General features: G+C 33.4%; 1 protein-coding gene across 1 annotated transcript in view; it reads left to right on the top strand.

Annotated features, from left to right (window-relative positions):
• LOC137401382 (multiple epidermal growth factor-like domains protein 8) overlaps positions 1-14,033 on the top strand; it is a 92,859-nt gene that overhangs the window by 76,286 nt on the left and 2,540 nt on the right. Inside the window, exons 15-18 of the mRNA XM_068087699.1 lie at positions 6,544-6,633; positions 9,379-9,414; positions 12,333-12,429; positions 13,041-13,202. Coding sequence (XP_067943800.1) covers positions 6,544-6,633; positions 9,379-9,414; positions 12,333-12,429; positions 13,041-13,202 — 385 coding nt within the window. The remainder of the gene's footprint in view (positions 1-6,543; positions 6,634-9,378; positions 9,415-12,332; positions 12,430-13,040; positions 13,203-14,033) is intronic.

Below are 14,033 nucleotides of genomic sequence, written 5' to 3'. Positions count from 1 at the left end.
TATAGTCTGTGTTAGACTAAGTGATGTTGTATATAGTCTGTGTTAGACTAAGTGATGTTGTATATAATCTGTGTTAGACTAAGTGATGTTGTATATAATCTGTGTTAGACTAAGTGATGTTGTATATAGTCTGTGTTAGACTAAGTGATGCTGTATATAGTCTGTTTTAGACTAAGTGATGTTGTATATAGTCAGTGTTAGACTAAGTGATGCTGTATATAGTCTGTGTCAGACTAAGTCATGTTGTATATAGTCTGTGTTAGATTAAGTGATGCTGTATATAGTCTGTGTTAGACTAAGTGATGTTGTATATAGTCTGTGTTAGACTAAGTGATGTAGTATATAGTCTGTGTTAGACTAAGTGATGTTGTATATAATCTGTGTTAGACTAAGTGATGTTGTATATAATCTGTGTTAGACTAAGTCATGTTGTATATAATCTGTGTTAGACTAAGTGATGTTGTATATAGTCTGTGTTAGACTAAGTGATGTTGTATATAGTCTGTGTTAGACTAAGTGATGTTGTATATAGTCAGTGTTAGACTAAGTGATGTTGTATATAGTCTGTGTTAGACTAAGTGATGTTGTATATAATCTGTGTTAGACTTAGTGATGTTGTATATAGTCTGTGTTAGACTAAGTGATGTTGTATATAATCTGTGTTAGACTAAGTGATGTTGTATATAATCTGTGTTAGACTAAGTGATGTTGTATATAGTCTGTGTTAGACTAAGTGATGCTGTATATAGTCTGTGTTAGACTAAGTGATGTTGTATATAGTCAGTGTTAGACTAAGTGATGTTGTATATAATCTGTGTTAGACTAAGTGATGTTGTATATAGTCTGTGTTAGACTAAGTGATGCTGTATATAGTCTGTGTTAGACTAAGTGATGTTGTATATAGTCAGTGTTAGACTAAGTGATGCTGTATATAGTCTGTGTCAGACTAAGTCATGTTGTATATAGTCTGTGTTAGACTAAGTGATGCTGTATATAGTCTGTGTTAGACTAAGTGATGTTGTATATAGTCTGTGTTAGACTAAGTGATGTAGTATATAGTCTGTGTTAGACTAAGTGATGTTGTATATAATCTGTGTTAGACTAAGTGATGTTGTATATAATCTGTGTTAGACTAAGTGATGTTGTATATAATCTGTGTTAGACTAAGTGATGTTGTATATAATCTGTGTTAGACTAAGTGATGTTGTATATAGTCTGTGTTAGACTAAGTGATGTTGTATATAGTCTGTGTTAGACTAAGTGATGTTGTATATAATCTGTGTTAGACTAAGTGATGTTGTATATAATCTGTGTTAGACTAAGTGATGTTGTATATAGTCTGTGTTAGACTAAGTGATGCTGTATATAGTCTGTTTTAGACTAAGTGATGTTGTATATAGTCAGTGTTAGACTAAGTGATGCTGTATATAGTCTGTGTCAGACTAAGTCATGTTGTATATAGTCTGTGTTAGATTAAGTGATGCTGTATATAGTCTGTGTTAGACTAAGTGATGTTGTATATAGTCTGTGTTAGACTAAGTGATGTAGTATATAGTCTGTGTTAGACTAAGTGATGTTGTATATAATCTGTGTTAGACTAAGTGATGTTGTATATAATCTGTGTTAGACTAAGTCATGTTGTATATAATCTGTGTTAGACTAAGTGATGTTGTATATAGTCTGTGTTAGACTAAGTGATGTTGTATATAGTCTGTGTTAGACTAAGTGATGTTGTATATAGTCAGTGTTAGACTAAGTGATGTTGTATATAGTCTGTGTTAGACTAAGTGATGTTGTATATAATCTGTGTTAGACTTAGTGATGTTGTATATAGTCTGTGTTAGACTAAGTGATGTTGTATATAATCTGTGTTAGACTAAGTGATGTTGTATATAATCTGTGTTAGACTAAGTGATGTTGTATATAGTCTGTGTTAGACTAAGTGATGCTGTATATAGTCTGTGTTAGACTAAGTGATGTTGTATATAGTCAGTGTTAGACTAAGTGATGTTGTATATAATCTGTGTTAGACTAAGTGATGTTGTATATAATCTGTGTTAGACTAAGTCATGTTGTATATAATCTGTGTTAGACTAAGTCATGTTGTATATAATCTGTGTTAGACTAAGTCATGTTGTATATAATCTGTGTTAGACTAAGTGATGTTGTATATAATCTGTGTTAGACTAGGTGATGTTGTATATAGTCTGTGTTAGACTAAGTGATGTTGTATATAATCTGTGTTAGACTAAGTGATGCTGTATATAGTCTGTGTTAGACTAAGTCATGTTGTATATAATCTGTGTTAGACTAAGTGATGTTGTATATAATCTGTGTTAGACTAAGTGATGTTGTATATAATCTGTGTTAGACTAAGTGATGTTGTATATAGTCTGTGTTAGACTAAGTGATGCTGTATATAGTCTGTGTTAGACTAAGTGATGCTGTATATAGTCTGTGTTAGACTAAGTGATGTTGTATATAATCTGTGTTAGACTAAGTGATGTTGTATATAATCTGTGTTAGACTAAGTCATGTTGTATATAATCTGTGTTAGACTAAGTGATGTTGTATATAATCTGTGTTAGACTAAGTGATGCTGTATATAGTCTGTGTTAGACTAAGTGATGTTGTATATAATCTGTGTTAGACTAAGTGATGTTGTATATAGTCTGTGTTAGACTAAGTGATGTTGTATATAGTCTGTGTTAGACTAAGTGATGTTGTATATAATCTGTGTTAGACTAAGTGATGCTGTATATAATCTGTGTTAGACTAAGTGATGTTGTATATAGTCTGTGTTAGACTAAGTGATGCTGTATATAGTCTGTGTTAGACTAAGTGATGCTGTATATAGTCTGTGTTAGACTAAGTGATGCTGTATATAGTCTGTGTTAGACTAAGTGATGTTGTATATAATCTGTGTTAGACTAAGTGATGTTGTATATAATCTGTGTTGGACTAAGTGATGCTGTATATAGTCTGTGTTAGACTAAGTGATGTTGTATATAATCTGTGTTAGACTAAGTGATGCTGTATATAGTCTGTGTTAGACTAAGTGATGCTGTATATAGTCTGTGTTAGACTAAGTGATGTTGTATATAGTCTGTGTTAGACTAAGTGATGTTGTATATAGTCTGTGTTAGACTAAGTGATGTTGTATATAGTCTGTGTTAGACTAAGTGATGTTGTATATAGTCTGTGTTAGACTAAGTGATGTTGTATATAGTCTGTGTTAGACTAAGTGATGTTGTATATAGTCTGTGTTAGACTAAGTGATGTTGTCTATAGTCTGTGTTAGACTAAGTGATGTTGTATATAGTCTGTGTTAGACTAAGTGATGTTGTATATAGTCAGTGTTAGACTAAGTGATGCTGTATATAGTATGTGTTAGACTAAGTGATGCTGTATATAGTCTGTGTTAGACTAAGTGATGTTGTATATAGTCTGTGTTAGACTAAGTCATGTTGTATATAGTCTGTGTTAGACTAAGTGATGTTGTATATAATCTGTGTTAGACTAAGTGATGTTGTATATAGTCTGTGTTAGACTAAGTCATGTTGTATATAGTCTGTGTTAGACTAAGTCATGTTGTATATAGTCTGTGTTAGACTAAGTCATGTTGTATATAGTCTGTGTTAGACTAAGTCATGTTGTATATAGTCTGTGTTAGACTAAGTGATGTTGTATATAGTCTGTGTTAGACTAAGTGATGTTGTATATAGTCTGTGTTAGACTAAGTCATGTTGTATATAGTCTGTGTTAGACTAAGTGATATTGTATATAATCTGTGTTAGACTAAGTGATGTTGTATATAGTCTGTGTTAGACTAAGTCATGTTGTATATAGTCTGTGTTAGACTAAGTGATGTTGTATATAGTCTGTGTTAGACTAAGTGATGTTGTATATAGCCTGTGTTAGACTAAGTGATGTTGTATATAATCTGTGTTAGACTAAGTGATGCTGTATATAATCTGTGTTAGACTAAGTGATGTTGTATATAATCTGTGTTAGACTAAGTGATGTTGTATATAATCTGTGTTATACTAAGTGATGTTGTATATAATCTGTGTTAGACTAAGTGATGTTGTATATAGTCTGTGTTAGACTAAGTGATGTTGTATATAATCTGTGTTAGACTAAGTGATGTTGTATATAATCTGTGTTAGATTAAGTGATGTTGTATATAATCTGTGTTAGACTAAGTGATGCTGTATATAGTCTGTGTTAGACTAAGTGATGTTGTATATAATCTGTGTTAGACTAAGTGATGTTGTATATAATCTGTGTTAGACTAAGTGATGTTGTATATAATCTGTGTTAGACTAAGTGATGCTGTATATAGTCTGTGTTAGACTAAGTGATGTTGTATATAATCTGTGTTAGACTAAGTGATGTTGTATATAATCTGTGTTAGACTAAGTGATGTTGTATATAATCTGTGTTAGACTAAGTGATGTTGTATATAATCTGTGTTAGACTAAGTGATGTTGTATATAGTCTGTGTTAGACTAAGTGATGTTGTATATAATCTGTGTTAGACTAAGTCATGTTGTATATAATCTGTGTTAGACTAAGTCATGTTGTATATAATCTGTGTTAGACTAAGTGATGCTGTATATAGTCTGTGTTAGACTAAGTGATGTTGTATATAGTCTGTGTTAGACTAAGTGATGTTGTATATAATCTGTGTTAGACTAAGTGATGTTGTATATAATCTGTGTTAGACTAAGTGATGTTGTATATAATCTGTGTTAGACTAAGTGATGCTGTATATAGTCTGTGTTAGACTAAGTGATGTTGTATATAATCTGTGTTAGACTAAGTGATGTTGTATATAATCTGTGTTAGACTAAGTGAGTTTGTATATAATCTGTGTTAGACTAAGTGATGCTGTATATAGTCTGTGTTAGACTAAGTGATGTTGTATATAATCTGTGTTAGACTAAGTGATGTTGTATATAATCTGTGTTAGACTAAGTGATGTTGTATATAATCTGTGTTAGACTAAGTGATGCTGTATATAGTCTGTGTTAGACTAAGTGATGTTGTATATAGTCTGTGTTAGACTAAGTGATGTTGTATATAATCTGTGTTAGACTAAGTGATGCTGTATATAATCTGTGTTAGACTAAGTGATGTTGTATATAATCTGTGTTAGACTAAGTGATGTTGTATATAGTCTGTGTTAGACTAAGTGATGTTGTATATAATCTGTGTTAGACTAAGTGATGTTGTATATAGTCTGTGTTAGACTAAGTGATGTTGTATATAATCTGTGTTAGACTAAGTGATGCTGTATATAGTCTGTGTTAGACTAAGTGATGTTGTATATAGTCTGTGTTAGACTAAGTGATGTTGTATATAATCTGTGTTAGACTAAGTGATGTTGTATATAATCTGTGTTAGACTAAGTGATGTTGTATATAATCTGTGTTAGACTAAGTGATGCTGTATATAGTCTGCGTTAGACTAAGTGATGTTGTATATAATTTGTGTTAGACTAAGTGATGTTGTATATAATCTGTGTTAGACTAAGTGATGCTGTATATAGTCTGTGTTAGACTAAGTGATGTTGTATATAATCTGTGTTAGACTAAGTGATGTTGTATATAATCTGTGTTAGACTCAGTGATGTTGTATATAATCTGTGTTAGACTAAGTGATGCTGTATATAGTCTGTGTTAGACTAAGTGATGTTGTATATAGTCTGTGTTAGACTAAGTGATGTTGTATATAATCTGTGTTAGACTAAGTGATGCTGTATATAATCTGTGTTAGACTAAGTGATGTTGTATATAATCTGTGTTAGACTAAGTGATGTTGTATATAGTCTGTGTTAGACTAAGTGATGTTGTATATAATCTGTGTTAGACTAAGTGATGCTGTATATAGTCTGTGTTAGACTAAGTGATGTTGTATATAATCTGTGTTAGACTAAGTGATGTTGTATATAGTCTGTGTTAGACTAAGTGATGTTGTATATAATCTGTGTTAGACTAAGTGATGCTGTATATAGTCTGTGTTAGACTAAGTGATGTTGTATATAGTGTGTGTTAGACTAAGTGATGTTGTATATAATCTGTGTTAGACTAAGTGATGTTGTATATAATCTGTGTTAGACTAAGTGATGCTGTATATAATCTGTGTTAGACTAAGTGATGTTGTATGTGGTTTTTTCTGCACCATCAAACATACAATCATGTTTGCCTGTTTCAAAGGTAATGTAATGTGACAATAAAAACAATGTACATTATTTTTGCTCAGTTTTTAAGTTTATTTTATGTTTGTCCATACATAATGTTTGTAATTGTATGCAGTGCTTTTCATTAAGGAGTTATTAAGGAGCTCTGTGAGACAAGTTAGAGTAATTACATTTATTAATACAATTATCTGATGATTTTTTGTGCGACTCAAGTTGCAAAAGTAACTGAACTTATATTTAGTGATGCTAATCTATATGTCATATGTACGACATCTTCCCCACCATTTTTAGGTCGATTCTATGTAAATTATCCTCCTTTGTTTCACATATGTTATCAGGTCTACTAAAGATGCTAAAGTCGTGATTCCAGATCCAGTTGAGGTCGAGGAATGGGACATTACTGGCAAATACGCTGCTTATTATCATTTGTAAGTCTTGGTTGAACTCTCGTAAGGTCCATATTAGATAGAAAGTATTGGTTGAACTCTCGTAAGGTACATATTAGATAGAAAGTCTTTTGAACAACAGTTGATTGATGTTTCAGTTCTTTAGAAAATAAGACGCTTACGTTGAAATCACAAGGGTATGGCTTGCTCCATGGTTCGATTGTATTTGTGCATCAATAATAATTAATATCTTCAATTAATCGATTAGTAACACTTAACTCTATAGATAATATCTGGCTCTTCTAAAAGCAATCTGTTGTTACTTGTTGGTCATCAACAACTTTTAGTTAGATTATATCAGTCATGTATTGTTGATATTTTGTATATATCAGTCATGTATTGTCGATATTTCGTATATATCAGTCATGTATTCTCGATATTTCGTGTATATCAGTCATGTATTGTCGATATTTCGTGTATATCAGTCATGTATTGTCGATATTTCGTGTATATCAGTCATGTATTGTCGATATTTCGTGTAATCAGTCATGTATTGTCGATATTTTGTGTACATCAGTCATGTATTGTCGATATTTCGTGTATATCAGTCATGTATTGTCGATATTTCGTGTACATCAGTCATGTATTGTCGATATTTCGTGTATATCAGTCATGTATTGTCGATATTTCGTGTATATCAGTCATGTATTGTCGATATTTCGTGTATATCAGTCATGTATTGTCGATATTTCGTGTATATCAGTCATGTATTGTCGATATTTCGTGTATATCAGTCATGTATTGTCGATATTTCGTGTATATCAGTCATGTATTGTCGATATTTCGTGTATATCAGTCATGTATTGTCGATATTTCGTGTATATCAGTCATGTATTGTCGATATTTCGTGTATATCAGTCATGTATTGTCGATATTTCGTGTATATCAGTCATGTATTGTTTATATTTGGTGTATATCAGTCATGTATTCTCGATATTTCGTATATATCAGTCATGTATTGTCGATATTTCGTGTATATCAGTCATGTATTGTCGATATTTCGTGTATATCAGTCATGTATTGTCGATATTTCGCGTATATCAGTCATGTATTGTCGATATTTCGTGTATATCAGTCATGTATTGTTTATATTTGGTGTATATCAGTCATGTATTCTCGATATTTCGTATATATCAGTCATGTATTGTCGATATTTCGTGTATATCAGTCATGTATTGTCGATATTTCGTGTATATCAGTCATGTATTGTCGATATTTCGTGTATATCAGTCATGTATTGTCGATATTTCGTGTATATCAGTCATGTATTGTCGATATTTTGTGTATATCAGTCATGTATTGTCGATATTTTGTGTATATCAGTCATGTATTGTTGATATTTCGTGTATATCAGTCATGTATTGTCGATATTTCGTGTATATCAGTCATGTATTGTCGATATTTCGTATATATCAGTCATGTATTGTCGATATTTCGTGTATATCAGTCATGTATTGTCGATATTTTGTGTATATCAGTCATGTATTGTTGATATTTGGTGTATATCAGTCATGTATCGTTGATATTTCGTGTATATCAGTCATGTATTGTTGATATTTCGTGTATATCAGTCATGTATTGTCGATATTTCGTGTGTGAATTATAACATGTCTCTTGTTGCTGCCATTCAATCCATCAGCATACATATTATCAGTGTCCAGATTATTTTGCATACATTAATAGCTCCTCTGATAATAGGTAAATGTTCAAGTAAATTACAGTCATGTTCATTAATATTAACACCCCTGGAATTACGAGTAGTTTAAAGCCTGGTTCCCATATCGATTGCGAGACTCCGGCGGTAACTTGTGCAGCAAAACGCTTGCGACGCTAGGCTCGGCGGCATCTGTTCACATATAAAAGCTGCATCGCTAAATATAATCGCGTAATCAAATAAAATGTTCGCTCGCCATGCCGTTTCTATAATGGTGACCTTCACCTGTACAGTGCATTTCGGGAAGGCTTTGCCTGAGGCGTTTTTGCGAAATTTGAACAGCGCCGAACTATTGCGTTGCTGGCAGTACCCGGCATGTAGGTTCCCATTTCACCGTTAATAGCCTGCGGTGCTGTCGCCCAGTGCTTGGCGACGTATATGGGAACCAGGCTTTAGATGAGAGGATTATAATTAAGCATCAGTAAGTCTTATAATTATGGTGTATTCAACAATTTATATATCAAAGTGAAGCTGAGACTCCATTTTTTCCCAATGAGACTAATTTCATACACATTGGAAGAACTCTTCTCATTCTCAAGACCGAGTTAATTTTGAGCAATAAACAACGATATTTTATTTCTGATATTTGACCCATAATTCCATTTAAATTTACTTCAGAGACAATTATTTCTTTCCACCAACTCATATCAAAGAGTTTGTTCACTTTTCATAGCTGTTTGCATGGCCGAAACGATGTGGAATCGAAAATTTTAATTCCAAAATCAAGGTCGACCTGTGTTGGGAAATTTAGTTTTGGGTCTATCAGATAAAGGAGACTTCAAGTTTTAATTTGATATAAGGTTTGTATATGGTATGTCAGCGATAATCTCCAGAATTTTGGTCTAAAGTTAGCAAACACTCTAAAATGACAGGGGTGGTAATATTTATGAACATGACTGTTAGTAAATATCGTTAGTTTTTTTGCTTAAATAGTTTGTATTGCTATATTTCCTGATAGCAGGTAGAGCTACTTTTATTAACTTAGTTCTTTGGACTGTTCTCGTTTTCTGTAGTGAGCCAAAGAGAAAGGACAACTCTTCTAAAGATGGGTAAGTATTCACAATTCTTTGAGTTTAGTCTAGAATTTTTTTTGATGTCAGTTATAAATGACAAGCCTAGCGTTTCTGAAATTCTTGTCAGGTTTTGCATGTCATGTCTGACATGCCCGACACGTCTGACATACCCGACACCTTTGACATGCCTTACACGTCTGACATGCCTCACAAGTCTGACATGCCCGACACGTTGCGTCAAATTAACACAAGCAGACATTTTATTAGGCGAGACATTGTATGAAGATGTATGTAGTCTACTAAATATTCTGTGAACATTGAGGGCAAAATTTATGTAATTCAGTGTATGTATTCAGTTTTTGGACCAGTTACTCAGCCAACATCATTCGGTTGTTTTCCCTTTTTATTGGTGCACAGAAATTTTTGTAGTATTTAACTTTTACATTTAGCTCTTAAAATATGTTTGAAAAATTGTTTTGCAAATTGAAATTTTTTTATTCAAATGGGCTGTAAAAATAAATCTATTTGTTCTCCTTTTTGTTGTAGTATTTTTTCTGATTTTGCTGATAATTCGCAACATAGTCTACAAACAGTGCTGCCAGTCTTTGCAGTGCATATACAGAGCAATATGTGACAGCAGACAGCAGCGTGTCGGTTAAGTCTATGGCAAATGTCATCCAAGATATACATACAGTGTTTGTCTGTCATTCGTATGTCCATTTATAGCGATAAAATTGTAGGAATTTTTGTAGGACTCCAGAACCTTCAGGTCTGTAGACAGGCATGCTAAACCACTAGGCCAAGTGGGTACATTGCTGTGCAATGGAATAATTGTGGTCTTCCTCATTACATCGGCTAGTGTGTGCACTCCTAAAGCGCTTGGAAATATTCTATTTATTATTACTAGCATGTTTGAAAATCATGGCTAGTAAAAAGGAACTGGCTTAAGACACGGCGCTTTTTGTAGTGAAATTATTGGACTAGCTTAAATTACTACGCTAATTTATTAAAATTCATTCGGAAATTATTTTTATTACTTATGCAACGCCTCGCATTGAGCTAGCATATATATACATGTATATAAATTGGAAAATTAAATAGTTCACTTATCTTTTTTTAGCTGAAAAAAAGATAAGTGAACTATTTAATTTTCTAATTTATACTGCTCCATCTTATGTTGAGCACTCTGGTTTTAGTTCCAAGTATGATACATTTCAATATACATATATGTATAGTAACTAAAAGCAGGTGCAAAAGCATATAAAAAGAGAACTCTACACTAAAAACCTAAAAGATAATTAGTGGAGTATAAAATATTTGAAAAAATATTAAGAAAGTGAACTTTTAGTAATTGCGCTACAAATTTGTTTCGTGCGATGCACTCATCAGACGCGGTTGTACTAGCGTGTACTAGTACAACCACGTCTAATGAGTATATCGCACGAAACAAATTTGTAGCGCAATTACTAAAAGTTTACTTTCTTCTTAATATTTTTTCAAACATATATACACATGTATATATATATATATATATACGAGGTCTGATCCAAAAGTTCCTGGAATTGAGTTGTATACTCATGCATATTCACACGATGGAAAAACCCATTGCAGGGTTGGCTGGGAAACACCTCTGGAGTGTTGTCACGAAATTTCAGGTTGCTATGACAATGCGTTCTCATGTGAGCTAACGATATGTCAAGGTCTGTCCGGTGCTTCCGTCTTTTTAAAAAAAAATTTATCATCATGTCTAATAAACCAGAACAGCGTATTTGCATTAAATTTTGTGTGAAATTAGGAAAAACAATGATATTACGACCTTTAAAATAAAGTTTTGATCATTCTTGAAAGCTTCCTTCAAATCGTTGCAAGCGTGCATCCTGAGCTCGTTTTGGTCATCAGTCAGCAAGCTTGGCACGAACTTTGCTGCGACTTGTTTAATTTGTTAAAAAATTGTTTAAATTGTCAGTTAAAACTTTTTGAACAGTTCCAAAAATATGTCCAGTCTTTCAAGATATCTCTAATGGTTAAACGTCGATCTGGCATGACTAGTGACCTCACACTGTCAATTTACGAGCAGGTTCTTGCCGACGCTGGTTTGCCAGACCTCGCGTCATCTTCAGTGCTGTCTCTATCTTCACAAAAACGTTTGTACCACTCAAAAATTTGTGTTTTTATAGACCAGCATTTTCAAAAGCTATAGTTAACATTTCAACTGTCTGAGTACTTGTTTTCCCTAATTTTGCACAAAATTTAATGCAAATACGCTGTTCCGATTGATTAGGCATGACGATAAATTTGTTAAAAAAAGACGGAAGCACCGGACAGACCTTGACATATCGTTAGCTCACATGAGAACGCATTGTCATAGCAACCTGAAATTTTGTGACAACACTCCAGAGGTGTTTCCCAGCCAACCCTGGAATGGGTTTTTCCATCGTGTGAATATGCACGAGTATACAACTCCATTCCGGGAACTTTTGGATCAGACCTCGTATATGTATGTATATATGTATATATATATATGTATGTATATATATATATATGTATATATATATGCATATATATGAATATCCTGAAAGAATCATGAAACCAAAAAGGGCAACAGTTAGCCAATAAAGTCCAAGAAATAATTTGACATATAGCGTTTATAATACTTTTCTCTGATAAGAGCGGAGTTGAAAATTGTTAAAGCAGTGACGATATCATCAAAATAATTTTTAGATGTTGTATGCAATTTGTTCATATCGGAGCTTTAGGGTTTGCTAGGAAATCTTAGCTCCATAAGCACACTGTTGAGTTGCTAAACCATCGTTGTTAATAAGTGCGGTGTTTCTCATCTTCTTTGATGACATTCGAGTTTGTGAGCACAAGTTGAAACAGCCTACTGAGTTGATCTTTTATAAGTGTTATGCAAGGGTTTGCGCTAGATTAGCAGATAATAATTTTTATTTCAGGGCATCCGCCATACTAAAAGTGACTAGTGTAGGTCACAGATTAGTAGTTATCTTCCCTAAGGATGGAGTGGAGAAACAACTCTATTATGTAATGCTGGTATGTTATCTCAACTCTATATGTAGTCTTAATTATCCCTCATGTATGAAGTAATGCACTCGCCATCTCCAAGAATGCTGCTACTGTGATGTTTCTGATGTGGCAGAACCAACAGAAATGTAACAGGAATTCACTGATTTGCAGTATCTTTTCTGAGCGATCTATAGACACATTTGGCATCGTTAGTGGTTGCGTATGTTCTTTATTGAAACTAAATTCCCGATAGTAGAATGGGCTGAAATGTTGCATGTTGTTTTAGGCTCAAATAATTTTAGATGCTGGGGCTAAAATGGCACTTTTTGAATAAAAGATTGTTTCCTCACACCCGTTAACCCAAGGTTCTTGTCCCCACCAGTAGATCTTGGTACTTGTATGTGTGATATACATATGTGTGACTCCCTTAAGATATAGCTAAGACCAAATGCACATGGAACCTACATATGTGTATAGATTCTGTTAGTAACTCTCTTGTAAGTTATCTTGCATATATTACATTGATTTGAAGTAGATGCCCAGCTATTATTACTATCACCTTGACCAGTAGTGTGACTGTCTCGCTGCGATCATAGCATAAAATAGGCCATCACAACTTTCGATTGTGTGTATTGCAGAGGTCGCGTGCCTCTGTCACCACGGGAAGTCTCAAGTTCACCCAAGATTCCTCCAAGATAGCGATATTTGTATTCGTGAATGTGTTTAGCTCTGGTCTGCTGCTCTTTCTCTGCACTGTCGCTATTGGATGGAAGATGAGAGAGTTGCAGCTGATTCGCCGAGTATGCATTACACAATACTAAGGAACGAATACATGTAGTTATACAGTCATTGTTTACCTTGTGAGACTTGACTTGTTTAACTTGTGAGACTTGACTTGTTTAACTTGTGAGACTTGACTTGTTTAACTTGTGAGACTTGAGTGGTTTACCTTGTGAGACTTGACTTGTTTAACTTGTGAGACTTGAGTGGTTTACCTTGTGAGACTTGACTTGTTTAACTTGTGAGACTTGACTTGTTTACCTTGTGAGACTTGACTTGTTTAACTTGTGAGACTTGACTTGTTTAACTTGTGAGACTTGACTTGTTTAACTTGTGAGACTTGACTTGTTTACTTTGTGACGCTTGACTGGTTCATCTTGTGAGACTTGACTTGTTTACTTTATGAGACCTGACTAGTTTACTTTGTGACGCTTGACTGGTTCATCTTGTGAGACTTGACTTAATTAGCTTGTGGCAGTTGACTTATTCAACTTTAGCCAGACCTGATGCATAATATTCAGTAACTTTTCAAGAGCCTGTCTTTCCAAAATTTTAAACACTCTATTTATGGGTATAATACAAGCTTGTATTAAACAAATCATAGCCTATTTCTAAGGCTATTCGGGTATTAAACTGTAATTTAAAGATTTCGGCAAAAGAGTGGGTTGCAAAAAATTATGCCGCAAATTTATTAAAGGAGGTCTTTAGATGATATTCAATTTAAAATCTGGTAGATTTGCTTTCCGACACAGACACTAACTTAATGTTTATTCATAGTGCGGACAACATCATTTTAGTATGTAGCAGAAACAAATAACGTTTTAAAAACAGTAAATACTGCTTGGATAACA

Source organism: Watersipora subatra, chromosome 8 (genome assembly GCF_963576615.1).
Source record: "Watersipora subatra chromosome 8, tzWatSuba1.1, whole genome shotgun sequence".
Classification (NCBI taxonomy): Eukaryota; Metazoa; Bryozoa; class Gymnolaemata; order Cheilostomatida; family Watersiporidae; genus Watersipora; species Watersipora subatra.
Note: the sequence above shows the minus strand (reverse complement) of the source record. Positions and strands in the feature narration are given on the sequence as shown.